Source organism: Maylandia zebra, linkage group LG14 (genome assembly GCF_041146795.1).
Source record: "Maylandia zebra isolate NMK-2024a linkage group LG14, Mzebra_GT3a, whole genome shotgun sequence".
NCBI classification, from domain to species: Eukaryota; Metazoa; Chordata; class Actinopteri; order Cichliformes; family Cichlidae; genus Maylandia; species Maylandia zebra.
Genome location: NC_135180.1, coordinates 572,294 through 594,348, shown reverse-complemented (window position 1 = coordinate 594,348; position 22,055 = coordinate 572,294). Strand labels below are relative to the sequence as shown.

Below are 22,055 nucleotides of genomic sequence, written 5' to 3'. Positions count from 1 at the left end.
GCTGGCCTCGCACTGAGATACAGGAAGTGCCAGCTGGATGAAAATCCAGCAAAGCTTGCAGAAACTAAACGAGACAGGTAAATGCGACGGACGCCGCTGCAATTTGTGACTCTTTGCTGGTCTTCAGTGGAGGATGTGACAGTGTGTGGCTGTCTGTCTCTCTGTCTTGCACAGAAACTGATGACATGTCCTCTCCGCCAGCGCCACGTGGGACAGGCTCCAACCCCCCTCCAAACCTGATAAACAGCTAAGGAAATGGAGGGCGGACTGACAGAGTGGTGCAAAGTGCACACGACTCTGGAGAATTGCATGAGGTTTGATTTTGCAAGACAATCGTTACAAAGTGATGCAAGTTTTAGGATTCACAGAAGTAGGCCATAAACAACTAATATGCCAACCAGCGCCACCAGGCTGCTGACAACACCAAACGTCCCCTGTCTGCAGGACTCATTGCAGTGTTACCATGTATGTGTGGCAGCATGGTCCCGTTAGGGAGATCAGAAGTCCTCAGGAGCCCTGGACCAGCAGAACTGATTTAAAGCAGACTCAGAGATTTCGATCAGTAATTTTTCCTTCATTCACGTGTGTATGGAAAACAGACTGTATACTAAAGACAGAAGCAGGATCACCCATTGTTAGCATTTCCACACTGACCATCTCGGCGTTTTGCAGCAGTTTGTGACGAGGAAATAGCAACGAGCAGCGCTGACTGTGAAACGAAGGGAAGCTGCAGACTGATGGGCCGGCGGCATGTCAATCACAAGGTCACCATGACCTCATTGATCCTCTATTTGTAATCAGAAGGTTGCCGGTTCGAGCCCCGGCTCGGACAGTCTCGGTCGTTGTGTCCTTGGGCAAGACACTTCACCCGTTGCCTACTGGTGGTGGTCAGAGGGCCCGGTGGCGCCAGTGTCCGGCAGCCTCGCCTCTGTCAGTGCGCCCCAGGGTGGCTGTGGCTACAACGTAGCTGCCATCACCAGTGTGTGGATGTGTGTGTGAGTGGGTGGATGACTGGATGTGTAAAGCTCTTTGTGGTCCTGAGGGACGAGTAAAGCTCTATACAAAAGCAGGCCATTTTTATTTTACTCTAATGGAATCTTTACCCGTTTACTCAAGTCACACATCAAGTAGGTCTGTGAGTCATTACAAAGAGTGCAGATTTCAGACTCATACAGCAGCTTCACATTTCAGACCCACAAACTGTCTCCATCTTTTGTGTACAGGTATACACGTTATGTGCTTGATGGAACGTGACATCCACGTGTGGTGCTTCAGTCTATCAGCTCTGTCCAGCCGTCACACCTGTACTGACTCTACCTGCACCATGAATCTGGAGAGATGCTCCGAGGTATCGTAAAGACAGGAAGTGACTACAGTTTGTTGATCCTAGAGCACAAACTGCATCTGTACATCGCAGAGATTCAGCCTAACCACACTCACGCTGACTCACAGCTGACACACACTAGTTCACACACAAAGATAACATGTGCCACTTTCAAGTCTTTTCAAGCTGACACGGCGGACATGCTGCGTTTATCATGGGAGTGGCATAAGCAATCTTCATCTGAACGCAACTCAGGAATGCGTAATTGGTACGTTTCTAAACAACGGAAGGCTTTCATTAGTGGATCAGGAAGTCCAGAGCAGGCAGCGTGCCTGTGTGCTATACTTATCCCCTGGTGGCACGCCGTGTCAACTGTGGGGGAGGACGGGGGACGAGATGCTGTGACAGATCCCTGGAAGTATAGCTTGCCAAGAGAAGGTACACTTACAGCTGTGGACACACACACACACACTTTGCCTGGAGACAGAGGAATGAGATGAAACATGCATGGTGTGAGCTCGGTCCCAGCTGGGCCCTGCTCAGGCTCTGGGCTCCAACAGACCCTCCAAGTGACGACGAGGGTCTGATAACAGAGCTGCAAACAGAACTCTGACCAATCTATGACTCTGCAAATATAAAATGTCTTTTTAATGAAACACCAACCAAAGTAACTGAGAGCAGCTGACGTTTGAAAAGCCAACAAACACACAAAGAAAAGTCTGCTGCTCCACTTGCTCCACCCTTGTGTGGAGTTTACTGCTGTACAAGCAGCCACCTGTAAACTACACCTCTCCACCTCCAGCACCCGCCTTTTTACCGTCTGCTCCTTTCATCCGTGCAGGCCGAGCTGAAAATGAGATTTCTTACGGGGGAAACGAGGTCTTTCTGTTTCCTGGACAAAGTGCCAGTGCTGAGCTTTTCAAAGTGATTTGTGTTTGCGAGGTGTGGAGTCAGTGCTCCCGAGTAATAACAGTCAGGATATACTACGTATGTATGTGGAAACCCCACAATAACGGCACAGTACCTGCACAGAGTCTGTAGTCCCCAGCAGAGACACTTCCTCCTTGGGGCATCATACTCTTCATCCTGAAGGCTTCCTCAGGGTGGTTGAAGCGAAAGAAGGCTGATTGGCCAAAACACAGCATGCAGCCTGGAACAGAAGCACATACATTTCATTTTCACCTGTGCTTAGTCATCACATCCCTGTACCCTGTAGCTCTGCCACGGGAAGCTAGCAGGTCACAGGTGTGCCACAATTATGTGCAGTTGTTTTAGGGTAGGTGGGGCTACAGGGGTGGGAACCTTTGGAGAACCGTTATCATTGTTATCATTGAATACTGTAAAGTATTTTTGCCCGAAATGCCCACCCCCCACGTCACCCGCCATGCAGGTCGAGAATCACAACCAATGTTTGTCTGCAATATCTCTGAAAACTCTCCAAAAATGTCTTTTATTGAACAGTTTCTGATGTATAAAGAACTCCTGGTCCAGCTATGAGAGGAAAACGCTCAGCACAGCCACACATGCTTAGTGCGACCGGGACAAAAAAAGCAAGAGGTTTGCTGTTTGTTTGGGAACAAAGGCATCACTGCCATTCAGTAGATGGCACTAAGGCTTTAATGTGTGTGCTAATATGATGCTAAAGCTCAAAAACAAGTACCAAATCTTCATTTAAAGACTATAAAGAGCTAGCTTAGCAATTCATTAGCAGAAATACTCACTTCCCCACACTAACCAACAACTTTTAGTTTCTGACTGTTTCCTGTCTTATTTAAGACATGAACATTACAGGAATGAAGTGGACTGCTAACCATTTAGGAAGAGCCAGCATAGTTTTATTCCACATTTACAGTCTTTATGCTAAGCTAGGCTAAAGTGTCAAATTCCTTAGGTAACATAAAAACCATCCATCATCCATCCATCTTCATCCACTTTATCCGAGGCCGGGCAGCAGCCTAAGCAAAGAGGCCCAGACCTCCCTCTCCCCAGCCACCTCCTCCAGCTTGTCCGGGGGAACACCAAGGCGTTCCCAGGCCAGCCGAGAGATATAATCTCTCCAGCGTGTCCTGGGTCTGCCCCGGGGCCTCCTCCCGGTGGGACATGGCTGGAACACCGCGCCCAGGGGGCATCCTTGTCAGATGCCCGAACCACCTCAGCTGGCTCCTTTCGATGTGGAGGAGCAGCGAAGTAAAAGCGAAGCTCTCAATTTACCGGTCGATCTACGTCCCTACCCTCACCTATGGCCACGAGCTGTGGGTAGTGACCGAAAGAACGAGGTCGTGGATACAAGCGGCAGAAATGAGCTTCCTCCGAAGGGTGGCTGGCCTCTCCCTTAGAGATAGGGTGAGAAGTTCAGCCATCAGGGAGGGGCTCAGAGTAGAACATAAACACCAATCTAAATTTAAAAAGTAAACAACATTTTCCTCAAATATATTTCCTTTGACATGCAGTGAAGTACAGGAACAAAGTAGTACAAACAGTAAGCATATCTGTGTGTGTACTAATAAATATGCTGCGACTTTCCACCACAGCCCGACTCATTCCTAATATTTCACATACAGACGTGAGCAGCATCGTAACGCTCACAGAGACTGGAAACAAACTATCCCTGAGAAACTGCTGATGCGTCTCATAGCAGCATCCAGTCTGAGCACAGAGCGCACATGACCGTTTGAATCGCCAACACAGACGTAAGTAAGGTGAACACGAGACGTCCGAGTTGTTCTGACAGCATCAGGAACGAGCTCACAGACGCTGTGCTGACTCAACCATCATCCACACAGGGCAGAGGGCACACCGTCCTCTGGCACGGTGCAAACGGGCCACTGATGACACTTAAACCTGATATAGCTGGATGAAGACTGCAGAAAACAAAGTACAGAAAAGATCTGAGACATGTCCAAGTTCAGGAGACACATCTGTACAAACTGTCAGGACGGTTTCTCTGCTTTCTGGGAAGCAGGAAGGCACATCGGAACTACAAAGATTCAAAATATATCTAAATAGTTCCCAACTTCAAAACGTCTGACTTCTCGTCACATCGGTTTACACAGCAGAACAATCTGATCTGCCTCTGCCTGACATCCTGTTTCTGCAGGAGCTACGTCCAATTAAAGAGATAAGATGATAAAATGCCATTTCAGCAGATCCACGATAAACAAAGTCTGGTCAGAATAATTCTATAAAGAAAACTTCACAAAATTCACATCCATTGCCCTGAGCAGCTATATTCTAGCTGCAACACGCTACAAGCTAACGGGCCGGTCACAAAATGTATGAATCACAGTGCAGTCCAATAAGCTTTAAACACAGCGGTACCTCCGTGTCCTGGTGAGAGCTCAGTGTTGCTCTCACACTCACTTTTTAATGGTTGTACTGGAATTAGTTGAACCTGCTGCAGGTTCTGGCTGGGGTCCGCGTCCTGCCTTATAAAGGACGTCCATCACCAAATGGACTCTTCTCCAGGAGACACTTGTTGCACAAGTTAATGTGTGAAATGCTGTGTTAGAAAAGACTGAACGAACACTAGTCCTGCTGAACTCTGCAGCTCCCAGGTGGCTCAGGACTAACAGGTGCCTGTCTAATGCATTTACACAGATTTCCATTGTCAGAGTAAAAATGTGCAGCAATGGTTGTTTGACTTTGTCCACCAAACTCAGAGCCGTCCTGTGTTCGGGTGAATGTGTCTGCTACAGTGTGATGCAGCGTTTCACTCAGATGGAACCAGCGCCACACACTCCCCAGCTCTGTGTGGTGATATCAATCACATCCACCTATCTGGTTTGAACATCAGAGTACATCATTCACAGAACTCATTCAGCTCCTTCATGTGCCATGAGCCCGATAACAGATCAGCAGTCGCACGTTTATGGTTTTCTCAATACGGCATCATTATGTCCTGCTGACATGACGAGGGAAAGGTCTTCCAGGCCAGCCGGAGATAAGATCCCTGCCTGTCGTTGTGAGGCCTGAGGTAAAAACAGGAAATGCTGCTGTGATGGACGACAGAGCCAGATTGGCCTTTTATTATGGAGAGACACACACGCTGACAGCCTGGGGAAAAACACCTGATTACATCCTGAGCCGTGGGTGAGGCCTGATGGAAAACAGGTGCAGACTGCTGCTAACATGAGCTTAGCACAGAGGGGTCAATGCCACCGCAAAAAACAACAACCTGTGTAGAACGGTGCATGGACTGCTTCTTACACAGCACGCTTCTACAACTGTCTATGCAAGTGCTTCTAATATTCATACTCTGATGGACGCATCGCAGAGGAACTTGGGGTTAGCATCTTGTCCAAGATATTTGGCATGTAGACTAGAGCAGACGGGGATCGAACCACCAACCTTCAGCTACAGCCCTAGAATACATTTACTTCTCTTTTTCTCGTTTGCATGTCATAGGCTGGTAACAACTATTAAAGTCTGGCTGTAAGCCACTCGAACATGGCAGAAGCATAGATGTATATGCTGTGGTCAAGTCAACATTCATGTTTTACATGAAATAATACTGTAACGTCAGAAGCAGCCACATTTGAATGGCAAGGTGGAGTGCTAAGCTAGCAGCTAATGCAGCAAGCTTTGTTAGCTGCTGGTTATGGACCCGCCTCTAGTGGCCATTAAAGGAACTGCAGGAGGTTGCTGTTTGGCAGAAGATCCCTGTTTAACTACTGCAGCATGAATAGTACCAGTTATACTCTAATCGTTTACACACTAAATTTCAATGTAAAAACATAGAAAGCATCGTCCCTGTAATAAAAATGATTCCTGTACTGTAAAATAACGTGTTGATGCTAAATGCTAATAATGATATTTATATTAGTGCTATAAAATAAGATAAGATAACCTTTATTAGTCCCACACGTGGGAAATTTGTTTTGTCACAGCAGGAAGTGGACAGTGCAAAAGTTATGAGGCAAAAATTAGAATACAATAAGAATAAATACAGTACACAACTGTACAGAATAGAATAAAATAAAATACTATATACAGTAGAATAAAATAAAATAAATATACAATAAGATAAAAATAGAATACAAATACTATATACAACTGAGTAAAAACACAACGATGACAGAAAGGATTATTGCACTTAGTATTATTGCACATGTATGGATGTGTGTGCTTGATCAGTTAAAGTCTTTATTATGGAGTCTGACAGCAGTGGGGAGGAAAGACCTGCGAAATCTCTCCGTCCCACACCGTGGGTGCCGCAGTCGCCCACTGAAGGAGCTGCTCAGTGCTGTCACAGTCTGCTGCATGGGGTGGGAGATGTTGTCCATCAGGGATGACAGCTTAGCCGCCGTTCTCCTGTCACTCACCACCTCCACTGGGTCCAGAGGGCATCCTAGAACAGAGCTGGCCCTTCGGATCACCCTGTTCAGTCTCTTCCTGTCCCCAGCAGAGATGCTGCCGCCCCAGCAGACCACACCATAAAAGATAGCAGAAGCCACAACAGAGTCATAGAAGGTCTTCAGGAGTGGGCCCTCCACTCCAAACGACCTGAGTCTCCGCAGCAGGTACAGCCTGCTCTGCCCTTTCCTGTAGAGGGCGTCTGAGTTATGAGTCCAGTCCAGTCTGTTGTTCAGATGAACACCAAGGTACCTGTAGCTGTCCACAGCCTCAATGTCCATACCTTGGATGTTCAGTGGTTGCAGTGGAGAATGCTTGTGCCTGCGGAAGTCTACCACCAGTTCCTTGGTTTTACTGGCGTTGATCTGGAGGTAGTTCAGCTGGCACCAGTCCACAAAGTCTTGAGTCAGTCCTCTGTACTCCTTGTCGTCCCCATCAGTGATGAGGCCGACTATTGCAGAGTCATCAGAGAACTTCTGCAGGAAGCACTGGGTGGAATTGTGGGAGAAGTCTGCAGTGTAGATGGTGAAGAGGAACGGAGCCAGAACCGTTCCCTGTGGGGCCCCCGTACTGCAGACGACCCTGTCCGACACACAGCCCTGAGTCCTCACATACTGTGGTCGGTCGGTGAGGTAGTCCAGGATCCAGGTAGTGAGGTGATGGTCCACTCCAGAGTTCACCAGCTTGTCCTTTAGAACCGAGGGAAGAATGGTGTTGAAGGCACTGGAGAAATCAAAGAACATGATTCTCACAGTGCTTCCAGCGGTCTCCAGGTGAGCGAGGGAACGATGTAGGAGGTGAATGACGGCATCATCCGCTCCAATGCCAGGCTGGTAGGCAAACTGAAGTGGGTCCAGTGATGAGCTTATTAGGCGCCGAAGCTGAGCCAGGACCAACCGCTCCAGGGTCTTCATCAGGTGGGATGTCAGAGCCACCGGCCTGTAGCTGTTGAGGTCCTTGGGGCGTGAAGTCTTTGGCACTGGTACAACACAGGAGGTTTTCCAGAGCTGTGGGACTCTTCCCAACCTCAGGCTCAGGTTGAAGAGGTGCTCCATCACCCCACACAGTTGGTCCGCGCAGGACCTGACGACCCTCGAGCTGATGCCATCTGGACCCGCTGCCTTCTTGCCATTAATCCTCCTCAGTTCCCTCCTAACCTGGGTGGTTGAGAGAGACAGGCTGGAGCCTTGTGTTGAGTGTGTATTGGATGCTGTTGTTGGGGGTGGGGAGGAGTGAGCAGGGTGAATAGAGGAGGTGTGAAGTGTCTGAGGTGGAACAGCAGCAGTGGGGGTGGATTAGCAGTCCAAGAGCAGAACTGTGCTGATTCACATTAGTATTTATTTCTGCCACCCGTCTCTGTTTCCACCAGTGTTACAACACCGTCCTCTGCATAGTTTTGGTATTTTGCACAGTTCAGTATTTGCAGGATAATGAGTGCACCCTCAGTCTAGTCACGAACGAGGAAACACAAGAACTCGCTGAAAAGGACGTTTAAAAGCAGCCGTCAGTACGCTGCTGGTGCGGCCCTCAGAGCCACGTCGGCTGAGCCTCCATGCCTTCACGCGCTCCACAACTTCAGCGCTTATCCGACTTTTCTGCCTCCCTGTTGTGTCCTCTGGATTCTGTCCACTTTCACTGAATCACACCCCTTCCTCTGACTTGCACGAACATGATCTCCCTGGTGAACATCAACTTAGGCATTTAGGAAGCTCCTGGTTAAAACAATGTAGCTTGAAGAGGCATGTATCTGACACTGTGGTGACACAGTCATCACTCACTCTGAGCCTACAAGGGTTTGGTGATGCCTCTGCGGCCTCGTTTTCACGCAGGAGTTCTGTGTTGATTGGAACAACAGTGACGACTGAGGCTAACAGCTAGCTGCAATAACAACATTTCTTTAACATACTTACTGCTTATACAGTCCTGCTCTTAGAATTTAATCAGTATTAAATATGTGCTAGTGTGCTGTATTTTGGTGGTTAGCTATTGGATTGGACATGGAAAATATCTAAGCTAGAAAACATAAGGTATTAGCATTTTCCGAGCCTTGGCTATGCTAATTAGCAAATGCTAAATCAACACTTACTGAAACCAACAGGGCACCAGTTTCAGCTTTATTCAGTTTCGATGTGCTGATTTATCTTTAGAAATGAATATTGAAGTGTTTCACCTTTATGTCAGATGTGAACAGAACTAATAGCAGAGGACTCGACGGCTGTCACAGACCTCTGTTTGTCCCACTGCCACATTTTGCTGGTTTGGCCACTTTGGAGGTGATAACATATCTTTTGTGTAGTATGTTTACCGTCATCATGGGGCCTTTATTACTCACTGTGTTTCATGGGCAAACATCTGTGGCTAAATGGAATGTGGCCACATTAGTGATTACAGTGTGTCTTTGTGAGATACGATGTACAGAGTCAGGTTTATGCCTGAGTTCATGCTGGATGATTCACATTAGCAGCCACTGCTTTGTTGTTCTTGGCCTTAATGCATTAGTCTCACTGCAGTTTGTGGTGTGAGCCAGCTGAATTAGTTGTGCAGTTATTAAGGATGATTCTCGCTTTAGGGTGTAAGCTCCTCGCCTGCTGCTTATGTACGTCTGACAGTGTGAGATTTACTCTGACTTTGTGTTTTTAATAGCACGGCTTTCATTTAACTGTCACTCAAACAGCTTATTTAACTGTTAAAATACAAAATTGTGATTAAGATTCAACTTTGATAAACTGTGCAGCTCTAGTAGCACGTAATCTCAGAACGACAACCTGTTAGTGACAAACTGTTTGAGCATCTTAGCTAGCTCAGCACACAGCAGACAAAAATACCCAAAATATGTGATTCCAGTTTGAATGCTCTAACCACTGTGATCCACCACAGCAACATCTTTGTGAAATTTGCAGATGACACCACAGTGGTGGGGCTCATTTCCAAGGGAGACGAGTCTACGTACAGAGACGAGGTGGAGCAGCTGACGTCATGGTGTAAGGCCAATAACCTCCTCCTCAACACTTCAAAAACCAAAGAACTCATAATAGACTTCAGAAGGAAAAAGGCAGAGATCCAACCACTATTCATAAATGGGGACTGTGTAGAAAGGGTGGCAAGCTTCCGCTTCCTGGGAGTCAATATAGAGGAGAACCTTTCCTGGAGTGTGAACACCTCCGAGCTGCTGAAAAAGGCCCAACAGAGACTGTACTTCCTTCTCAGGAGGAATAACATCATACAGAGACTGCTGGTGTCCTTCTACAGAGCCACCATTGAGAGTGTTCTAACTTACTGCATATGTATTTGGTACACTAGCTGCACAGGGGCTCAGAGGAAAGCACTCCAAGGGATCATTAACACCGCCCAAAAGATCACTGGCTGCCCTCTCCCCACACTGGAAGTTCTACACAATGCCCACTGTTTTAAAAAGGCCCGAAACATCATAAAAGACACCTCACATCCTGGCCACTCCCTGTTCGAACTGTTGCCCTCAGGCAGACGGTACAGGGCAATCAGAGCAAGGACTAATAGACTCAAACACAGCTGTTATCCAACTGCAATAACACATCTGAATACTACAAAAAAATGTCCATCACGCCACTCTTGTGTTAATCTATGCACGGTCTGAAGCATGTGTGTGGGAATGTATGTGAATGTTTTACTGTTACATCTTATTAGTATTTTAAGTATTCTATCTATTTTATTTATTGAATTTTATTGTTTTATTTATATTTTGATATTGCTAGGGATGATGCAATGATCGGGGACCATTCTTCATTTCGTTGTTCTCATGACAATGACAATAAAGTTTCTGATTCTGATCAAATAAGCAAAAATATCAATAACATGTAGGGCGACACAATTTCACTGACTCAATCATAAGTGAAGCTGTTGTGTTAAAGGGCATCGTCATGCCACAAAGGCCCGTTTTATACAGGACAACTGATATTCAACGTCTTTTTCTTACTGTGAAGTTGACATTAGGACAGCAGATGTGCAGAGTGGATTTAATCTTTTATAGCTGTCAGGGTTTGGTGTTTGTAATCAGCTATAACAGTTGGTCCATGAAACATGGCGTCACTGTTAGTCTAAACTCCAAAAACCACATTCCTGTTCAAAGCGAGCCTCACTGCCCATCAGGAGACTTTTACCTCAGCACGTTTTGGAAAATGATTTCACTGGATTTGAATTCTAATGGTCACCAGTTCATGTCCAGAACAAGTTCTGCTAAGGCTGCAGTTGTACTTCTAGCTCCATCTTTGCTCAGTCCAGGACTCTGAGTGCCACCACTGCGATATGGAGACCTCCACACATCCACGCCCAGCTCAGGCTGAGAGGAAGCCAACTTTACAGGATGTAAAGGACAGCTCACTGGTTTGTCATGGACGACACCCGGACAGGCTGCACACATGCCTGTGAGACCACTAACTGCCACAGACTGTGAATAAATCCCACCAGTGTGGGGCTGTCCCGTGGACATGTGGACATACGGGACACGGTGATGGACACGGTGATGCAGAGGCTGCTGGAGTGTGATGGACAAGAGGACATGTTTCTCCTCCTCGGTCTCTCAGCACTAACCTCTGCTGGCATTGACTGTGTGTGTGCGCGTCTGTCTGTCTGCGTGTGTCCGTGCGTGTCTGTGTGTGTGTGCGCGCGTCTGTGTGTGTGCGCGCGTCTGTGTGTGTGCGTGCGTCTGTGTGTGCGTACGTCTGTGTCTGTGAGTCTGTGTGTGCGTGCGTCTGTGTGCGTGCGTGTCTGTGTGCGCGTGCGTCTGTGTGTGTGCGTGCGTGCGTCTGTGTGCGTGCATCTGTGTGCGTGCGTCTGTGTGCGTGCGTCTGTGTGCGCGTGTGTCTGTGTGCGTGCGTCTGTGTGCGTGCGTCTGTGTGTGTGCGCGTCTGTGTGTGCGTACGTCTGTGTGTGCGTACGTCTGTGTCTGTGAGTCTGTGTGTGCGTGCGTCTGTGTGCGTGCGTCTGTGTGCGTGCGTGTGTGTGCGTACGTCTGTGTGTGCGTACGTCTGTGTGTGCGTACGTCTGTATGTGCGTCTGTGTGCGCGTCTGTGTGTGCGTCTGTGTGTGCGTACGTCTGTGTGTGCGTACGTCTGTGTGTGCGTACGTCTGTGTGTGCGTACGTCTGTGTCTGTGAGTCTGTGTGTGCGTGCGTCTGTGTGCGTGCTTCTGTGTGTGTGCGCGTCTGTGTGTGCGTACGTCTGTGTGTGCGTACGTCTGTGTCTGTGAGTCTGTGTGTGCGTGCGTCTGTGTGCGTGCGTCTGTGTGCGTGCGTCTGTGTGTGTGCGCGTCTGTGTGTGCGTACGTCTGTGTCTGTGAGTCTGTGTGTGCGTGCGTCTGTGTGTGCGTACGTCTGTGTCTGTGAGTCTGTGTGTGCGTGCGTCTGTGTGCGTGCGTCTGTGTGTGTGCGCGTCTGTGTGTGCGTACGTCTGTGTCTGTGAGTCTGTGTGTGCGTGCGTCTGTGTGTGTGCGTCTGTGTGTGCATACGTCTGTGTGTGCGTGCGTCTGTGTGTGCGTACGTCTGTGTGTGTGCGTCTGTGTGTGCGTACGTCTGTGTGCGCGCGTCTGTGTGCGCGTACGTCTGTGCGTCTGTGTGTGTGCGTCTGTGTCTGTGAGTCTGTGTCTGTGCGTCTGTGTGTGTGAGTCTGTGTGTGTGAGAGGCTGCCCAGGATCAGCCCGACAGAGATCACACAGTTCATAGATGAGCGTTCAGAAACAGTGGCAGGCTTGTCCCACTGTGGGAGTGGGCTGTCATGCTGAATGCACTGGAAGCTCTGACTCTGTGCAGGATAAGAAACATGACAGCATTGTCTATCAGAGGAGTGGCTAATAATCGACCTGTGAAACTTTCACATTCACCCAGTGATTCCCAGTTTAGGCACATCTATGGTTTCCTTATTGTTCTTCATTTATACTGGTTTACACTGTGGATGCTCACATTAGACTCATGGAAATAATCCTCCTCACTTCAGATAGTGTCTGTCTCCTGAATCCAAACTGGAAGTCCACAGAGGAGGGGCCTGAAAACTGAACTGCCTCCCATTAAGTACTCTGGGAACAACAGGTAAGCTTTACTGGGCTGGTCTTTATTGTCAGGGCGAGTGGGGTCTGATAACTCAACACTCCGTGTGTGAGGATTTAACAGGGGAGGAGCCGGTATGGGACAGACGTGCTCGCTCCGTCTGGTCCCGGTCAGTGATGTCTCCGTCTTCTGTTTCTGGCTCTTTATGTCCCAACAGAGCGTTTTCCACGCTCACATACATGACATAGTAAACACACGTGTTCCCAACCACGCGTGTGTGTCTCCGTTTCATGTCAGAACCCTGCTGTGACAAACATCTGTTCATTTAACAATAACCCGAGCACGCTGACATTTCCAGGGATGAAGAGACGACGACCTTTAAAGGGAAGTTTGTCCTCATTTATTCCTGAATCCCAAAGCAGAAGTGATGTGACATTTACCAAACCGCTCCATCTGCTGAAACGCTGCCGGTGAAGTCCATGACGAGAACTCTCTCTGTGCCAATCAGCACTTCAGTGCAGCTTCTCATCGGAGGGATGCTCCCGCTGTGTGGAGCATCAGATGGTCCTCCACCAAACAGGTACAGATTTATGATCCAGGGACACGAGAAGCATTCACCCGGGTGAGGTTTACACAGATGCTCTAAACGGGCCGTGGATCCCACTCAGTGCAGACGAGCTGGGGCGAGTCAGGGCGATACATCACGCTCCATATGGAGCAGCCACACGGTGACACTGACAAAGTGCTGCGCTTCATTGGGCAGCTACAGGAACCAATGGTAATTTAGGCTCATTGCAAAGCCAATAAAAAGGAACGACAAATGTTCCTCTGGGAGACGTCAAACTTTGGATCACTCGGCAAAAAGAACGAGCAGGACACGAGCTTATCTCTACTGTCTGCTCTCAAACGCCAGCCTCCACCCGAACGCCGAGGCTTTCCATCTCATCTCCACCGCTAACAGACCTTCCTTCCTCATACTGAACACAGCACAGGGTGGGATGATTAATGAGGCAGCAGAGAGGCCGAACCCTGACCACGCAGAGGAATGAAGCACTCCTAAAACCACACAGTCTGTTACTTAGACGAGAAGGGCTCTGAGGGAAAGACTTCAGGATGGGTCTCCTTCTGACCGCAGCTTCATCTTCAAGCGTTAGCCATGAATTATGCTAATGACACAGAAATATTTCCAAGAACAAAACTTGTATGTCCCCAGGTGGCCCAGGACGACTCCACAGTCCTGCTTAGCTGGGGTGACAGGGAAGATGAACTGAGGGGTGATGAAGGTCAAACTCTTTGGTGATCAGCTTTCCTCTGAGCCAAGATGGTAAATGGCCTGTATTTATATAGCACCTTACTAGTCCCTAAGGACCCCAAAGCGCTTTACATATCCAGTTATCCACACATTCACACACTCAGTGGTGGTCCACTGAGTGTGTGAATGTGTGTGTCCCTTTTGTTGGGTCTGTGTTTCCACAAGCCCCGCTAGTTTAGAGACTTATCATGAAGAAAACAAGACATAACAGAACATCTTCAACCCGCTAGCGAGGGAAGTCTTTGGTCAAGAACCAGCTCTTGGAGCTCACGCTGCTAACCTGTGTCCAGCCCAAAATCCTTCAAAGAGCAGCTTCCCTCGCAGCTATTTATTGACAAACTGTTACAATACACATCACAGCACAAGCACCTCCCACCGTAAAACCCCCCAATGGTTCTAAGACAAGGCACCGTGTGTGTGTGTGTGTGTGTGTGTGTGTGTGTGTGTGTGTGTGTGTGTGTGTGTGTGTGTGTGTGTGTGTCTGTATGCATGACTTCCTGCATAAAAGCAGGAAGCAACATCACAAGGAACAGATCTTCCAGATAGGATGTATCTGCAATAAAACCTCCCCCAGCACAGAGAGGCTGGAGAGGTGGTCAGGGACAAAGGAATGTCTTGATCCTATAGATTGAACTCAGACTTACAAATTTAAGAAGCCCAATGACAACATTCAACAATTAGACTTAACACCTTTGACTAACTGTACAATCAAAAGGTTTACATCAGCGCTGTAACTGCACTATTTTATCAACCTGGGTTTGCCTCTTATCTGTATTTCATTTTATTTAATTTTAATTGCTGTACAGTACTCTGTTTTTGGTAACTATTGTCCATGATGTAAATATGTAAAAAATGTATGTTTCTGTTCTGTGTCCTGTTTGTTTGTATATGTGTTTTTCTTTTTCTTTGCCTGTCCCATTTGGTTCTTTAGCCGTCAGAATTGTTGTCTGAAAACCAACAAGGAGACCCAATGGATTTACTTTGCCAAATGGATCATCATGGCCTTGCCGTATTGGTCCATTTGATCGACCTTTGTTGTTATTATTTATTTTATTTTATTTTCAGTTGTTACAGACGGGACAGACATGACTGAGGGATAGGAAAGGTGATAGGAAAGAAAGATGAAGGAAAAGAAAAACAGGAGGGAAGAGGGACAGTGAGAAAGGGCACTTAAAAAGAGAAAGAAGAGAAAACAAGCAAATAAACAGAGCAACATACTAAACACAACACCATCAGGTTAATCTGGCTAACAGCAGTAAATACTAAAACACCACACCGGCTGCCTTTACCCAGTATTTTCCTCGCCAATGTCCGTTCTCTGGCAAACAAAATGGATGAGATACGGCTCTCCATCACTAACAACAGACGGATTATGGACTCAAATGTCATGTTTTTCACCGAAACATGGTTGAACAACAGCTGCCCGGACAATGCTATCGAGTTAGCAGGACGCCACACACACCGAGCCGACAGGCTAGCAGATGACTCCGGCAAGACCAGAGGTGGAGGTTTGTGCATTTATATTAACAATGCTTGGTGCATGAACTCCACTACTACTGAGAGTCACTGCTCACCTAATGCGGAGTTTTTAATGGTCAAATGCAGACCTTATTATCTCCCCAGAGAACTCACTTCGATCATACTCACTGCCGTGTATATACCCCCCGACGCTAATGCTAGGTTGGCCATGAAAGAACTTTCTGCAGCCATTAACAAACACCAGAATAAACACCCCGAGGCTGCTTTTATTGTTGCTGGCGACTTCAACCACACCAACTTAAAGACAGTCCTCCCCAGATTCCACCAACATGTCTCCTGCCACACCAGAGGAGACAAGACTTTAGACCATGTGTATTCCAACCTGGCTGGAGCCTACAAAGCCACACCCCTCCCCCACATTGGACAATCGGACCATCTCTCCCTGTTCCTCACACCTCGGTATTCACCACTCATCCAACGTGTGAAACCTGCTGTGAGGACAATTAAAGTGTGGCCAGAGGGGACAGACGCAGCGCTCCAGGACAGATTTAAAAACACAGACTGGAATATGTTCACCCACACAGACCTGGACCAGTACGCCTCATCTGTACTGGATTACATCTCCGAAACCACAGACAGTGTCACCACCCAGAAACGGATCACCATGTACCCCAACCAGAAGCCTTGGATGAACCGGGATGTTCGTCTCCTCCTGAAGGCCCGCAACACCGCCTTTAGGTCAGGAGATGCACACGCCTACAGCACAGCCAGGGCTAATCTAAAGAAGGGCATCAAAAAAGCCAAACACCATTACAAAAAGAAGGTAGAAGAACACTTCTCCAACTCCAACCCCCGACGCATGTGGCAAGGACTCCAGACCATTACAGACTACAGGACCACCAAACCCTCCCCCGCATCCTCTGATGTCTCCTTCCTCAACGAGCTCAACAACTTTTATGCTCGTTTTGAGCGAGGGAACCCCACAACCACAACCAAAGCAGACATGACGCCAGACCACCAACCTCTGACTCTCTCCCCCACCGATGTAGGAGCGGTGCTGAGCAGGATCAATGTCCACAAGGCTGCAGGTCCCGATGGCATCCCCGGGCGTGTTCTCAGAGCGTGTTCTGGGGAGCTTGCAGGAGTGCTCACAGACATATTCAATCTGTCCTTGGCCCACGCTGTGGTACCGGCCTGCTTCAAATCCACCTCCATCGTCCCGATACCCAAAAACTCCAACCCATCTTGCCTCAATGACTACCGCCCAGTAGCACTCACCCCCATCATCACTAAGTGCTTAGAGCAGCTGGTCCTAGCACACTTCAAATCCTGTCTCCCCCCCACCCTGGACCCCCACCAATTCGCATACCGCCAGAACAGGAGCACAGAGGATGCAGTCTCCATCGCAATGCACTCTGTCCTCTCACACCTGGACAACAACAACACCTACACCAGAATGCTGTTTATAGACTTCAGTTCAGCATTCAATACAATCCACCCCTCACAACTCATCAAGAAACTGACAGACCTGGGCATCAGTTCCCTCATCTGCAAATGGTTACTGGACTTCCTGACCAACCGCCCCCAACATGTCCGGCTGGATAACCACTGCTCATCTACCATCACAATGAACACCGGTGTACCACAAGGCTGTGTGATGAGCCCTTTCCTCTACTCCCTCTTCACCCACGACTGCAGACCTGCTGATGGTTCCAACACCATCATTAAGTTTGCAGATGACACCACGGTGATTGGCCTCATCAGTGACAACGATGAGGCCGCCTACAGGGAGGAGGTGGATCGTCTGGCTGAGTGGTGCGACACAAACAACCTGCTGCTTAACACCGAGAAGACCAAGGAGCTCATCGTGGACTACAGGAGGAATGCTGACCCACATCCACCCATCCACATTAAGGGGACGGCTGTGGAGCGTGTGAGCAGCTTCAAGTTCCTGGGAGTCCACATCTCCGAGGATCTCACCTGGACGACCAACTGCTCCAAGCTGGTCAAGAAGGCTCATCAGCGCCTCTTCTTCTTGAGGACTCTGAGGAAGAACCACCTGTCCTCAGACATCCTGGTGAACTTCTATCATTGCACCATCGAGAGCATCCTGACCAACTGTATAACAGTCTGGTACGGGAACTGCTCTGCCTCGGACCGGAAGGCGTTGCAGAGGGTCGTGAAAACTGCCCAGCGCATCACCAGAGCACCACTTCCTGCCATAAAAGACATCTACAGGAAGCGGTGTCTGAAAAGGGCTGGGAAAATCATCAAAGACCCCAGTCACCCATCACATGGACTCTTCACCCTCCTGCCCTCTGGGAGGCGCCACAGGAGCCTCCGGACTAAGACCACCAGGTACCGGAACAGCTTCTTCCCCACAGCTGTCAGACTCCTGAACTCTGCCTCCTGACATCTGACCCACGTTAACATATGGACTGAACATACACACACCCACAATGGACAACTGTACCCTCAAACACAATAATAACATGGACTGAACCACCACTCACAACCACTAGCACTTTATATAGCCTCTGTAGAAATTATCTACACCCTCACTTATCTTAACTGCACTACTGTATAGCTCTGTGTAAATAATCATTCTGTACATTCGATAATCTTTAATTCTACAACTGTTTACAACTTCCATAGTTCACATTTCTGTATAGCTGTAAATCTCAGATTTCTGTAAAGTTATTTATTTCATTTCATATTCTGTATAGTTTTTCATATTTATATCCTGTTCATATCCTGTACATAGCTTGTACTCACTACAGCCTGTACATACTTATAGTTATAGCATATTCACAACATACTTCATACCGTGTACATTATAACATACCATAATAGACCCATTTCTGTAATATACTTACATATCTATACTATTGCTAATATATATTGTAATATATCTATATCACTAAAGCACTTCTGGATGGATGCAAACTGCATTTCGTTGCCCTGTACCTGTGCATGTGCAATGACAATAAAGTTGAATTCTATTCTATTCTAATTCTATTCTATTCTAAATATTGAATATTGTTGTGTAGCAAGCAGGACCGACAGCGCACAATGTGCTTGGAAATAGCAGCCAATAGAGGTGTAGTTTATGTCTGTGCACACCCGTGTGCACACCTGTGTGGATCAGCGCACTTGTATTCGAAAAGTTTCTCCATGTAATGGTCTGCTAGAGAGTGTAGAGACCCATAGCCCCGTCCCCCAGGGCATGAAGCAGGCATGGAGGAGATCCAGGCCCCAGACATCCAGAGGCCCCAGAGAGCGAGAGCCCAAGGAGGACCACCGGAGGGGCATCTGTGCCACCCTCCTGGGAAGAGCTGAGGAGAGCCCCAGACGAGGGGTCACCCAGTAGCCATGGAACAGAAGCCAGAGGGGGTTGCAGTGGCGTGCCCGCCGGCTCTGCCGGCAGCCAGCTGTGCCAGAGTGAACCGAGCCACAGGCCCAGAGGCCGGAGGCCCGAGGGCCCCCTTTGCCCCGGAAGAGGCCTGACCGAGCAACAGGCGCCAGGCCCCGCCAAGTAGTCACCGGGAGTGAGCTGGTACATACCTGAGCGCCCAGCCCCGGACACCAAGAACCACCAACGCACTGACCCCTGAGGGCATCAGTCACCGGCAGGGAGTGTGGTGAGGGGAGATAGGCCTTGGAGGGCCTGGGAGTTCCCAGAGAGGTGGAGTGTAAGACCCGACCTGACATATAGACACAGACAAACAGGCACACACAGACACAAACATGCATTCCCACCCTCATGCACACATATACAAACACTCAGCACTCACCCAACGTAGGGATAGACATAAATGGACACACAATCACACTCCCCAAACAAACTCTATAGCCCAGGTCCAGGTACCCTCACCCCTGGAGGGGGAAACGGCACCTAGACCCAGGAGATGTTACCCTTTCCCCCGGGGTGGAGGCAAGCAGACCGCCCCAGGCTCCGCAGCAGCAGGGAGGCCCCGCATCCCAGATCCCAATCGGACGGTCAACACATGGTCAGCTACCTTCTTTCACGGCGTCTTTAACCCTTTAGGACCCACCATAGAGCCAAGTCCGCCAGAGCTTACTCCATATTTTTACATGCTGTAGTTCCATTTTGGGGAGCATTTCAAGTTGCTAAACATCAATACAACTGTTATAGCCCAAAGTTTAATAATATGTATGCATTAAGTCCATAGTAACTACATAAATTGCAAAAAAGTGCAATAAACTACAAATTGAAAATTGTTTTTTTACATATATTTCTACTTAGAGACATTTCAGAGGTTTATCCCTCAAAACTTTAAATACAAAAAAGTTGCATAAAATAGTTTCCAACACCAGGAAATTTATTTTGAGTGTCTTCATAGTTTTATTTTTGAGATACACCAATTTTTATATTCTGCAGGAAAAACAAAAATAAATCTTATAATGCAAATTTGCAAAAAAAACAGCATGTGCATCAAAATAAACTATTTTCAGCAGCGCAATTTGAGTTCTAAGCATCCCAGCAACTATTCAGAGAAGCATGAAGTCAAACATGACTTTTAAAAACACCAGTACCGGCTTATAAGGCCCCAAAGGTTAAAAACTACATTTTCCGCAAAAATGACATCACTTCCGGTTTCGGGCAGGTAATAGTGGACATGCGATAGTTCGCGCTGACGTCTATTCCAATGTAGGAAGTGTTACGAACAGCTGATCGGATCGGCAAAGCGTGTTTCTGGATTATTATGTTTTTGTTGCTGCAAGTGTTTTTTTGCAAAGCTTTATGTGGAAGGAAACCGTGACCGAGGACAAGCTGATGGCATAAGATGTAAGTACAACTCCTCCGGTTTCATATGCAAAACAAATTATTGGGGTTAAATAGCAAACTGTTCAGCAAAGCCTTGATGATGTTGATCCTCTTCAGGAAATGTTGGCTGCGCTGCACCATTTCAAAGGTTTCACAGTTTTAGGAAATATGCAGATGTGTTTGATGTAAATAGCAGCACAGCACCGAGCCACGTCCTTCCCAGCTCTCTTTCACTTTCCATCAGTCAGTCACCAACACTTCATTAGCAGCGGCTTGGCTGAGGGCTGGCTTCATGTGCAGCACTAACACACAGTACGTAGCTTTTTTTAAAACGCGGCAGTATTTCCTTCTTTCCCTCGTTCAGAGGAACCCTGTGACCTGGGAAAGGCAGGGATTCTTCCAAAAACCAACCAAAGGCTACGCTCAGCAAAACAAGCTGTGGTAGAAACTGAGATCGCTTTAATGGGGAGGTAGCCTTCCAACACAGTCCGGGGAAATCTAACACATTGGCACTTTTCATAATTACAACTGCCTCCAGTTAAAGGACGGGCGATTGGAAGTGTGTGCATACATGAGTGACTGAGATTGATTACCTGGACAGAGAACGATTTCTCCCTCAGCACTGCAGAGACAATCTGCATAATCACTGGCTTCATCACAGTGAGTGCTCTGCACCCTGCAGAACAGTCACAAAGAAACAGCCAACAGTGAAGGAGCTTTGAAAGTGCTGAATCAGCTTTAATTATGGCTACACTTCAGCAGCGAGGACACTTACTGCAAACACCATCAGCTCCGTCCACAACGGGACTACAACCCCACTCTCTAACAAACCTGTACAACACTTCAGTGGGTTACAGAGCACACGAGAAACGGTAAACATTGGCCCAAGATGACATCACATACATTTATAATCTCAGTCAGCTCAAAAAGCACATGACCAGCAATCTTTATCAAACAGAGCAACATGATTCGCAAATGAAATACCATCTATGAAATGAAGGACAGTATTTTTAGATCATTTATAATTTGTTAGATTTAGCAGATGCCCAGCATTAGCTAACATTACCCATAAATAACAGTTTCGATTTCAAAAACGAAGCAACTTATCCTTCACAAATTAGAGCGTCGCTTTTAATTTCCTTCATAAAACTGAATTTTTTTTAATGCTAATGTTAGCTAACCTTAGCTCTAATGCCAAGGTTAGCATTAAAGCTAAAGTTGGCTAACCTTAGCCAACTTTAGCTTTAATGCCAAGGTTAACCAACTTTAGCTTTAATGCCAAGGTTAACCAACTTTAGCTTTAATGCCAAGGTTAGCCAACTTTAGCTTTAATGCTAAGGTTAGCCAACTTTAGCTTTAATGCTAAGGTTAGCCAACTTTAGCTTTAATGCCAAGGTTAGGTAACATTAGCTTTAATGCTAAAGTTGACTTCCCAGCACAGCAGAAAGCTAACTTAGCTTACCTTCTTGCCAACACTGTCACTAGCAAAATATTGATTTAATTCTCATCGTGCATTTGTCTCTATGAGGATCTATGCTGCTATGCTATGCTTTCAGTAACCAATCAAGAAGCAAGGAAGGGGAAAAATAAGAAAGGTATTTGGGAAGGAGTAAAAATAACACAATCCTTCGAATTTATAATAAATATCCTTAAAGTATCTATAAGCTGTCAGAGAAACTGTTTTTATACATTAGGATTATTATAAATGTAAATTTATAAATTTTGTAACAAAATCAAGAAAGATTCAATAAAACCATTGACTAAATACCAGAGCCGCCAAGAG

At 47.3% G+C, this 22,055-nt stretch overlaps 1 protein-coding gene across 5 annotated transcripts in view; it reads right to left on the bottom strand.

Moving 5' to 3' along the window:
* The window catches only part of phldb1b (pleckstrin homology-like domain, family B, member 1b), a 90,689-nt gene that overhangs the window by 52,469 nt on the left and 16,165 nt on the right, over window positions 1–22,055 (bottom strand). For all 5 annotated transcript variants that reach the window (XM_076892070.1, XM_076892071.1, XM_076892069.1 and 2 more), the window contains exon 5: window positions 2,349–2,474. In XM_076892070.1, the coding sequence (XP_076748185.1) occupies window positions 2,349–2,474 (126 nt within the window). The remainder of the gene's footprint in view (window positions 1–2,348; window positions 2,475–22,055) is intronic.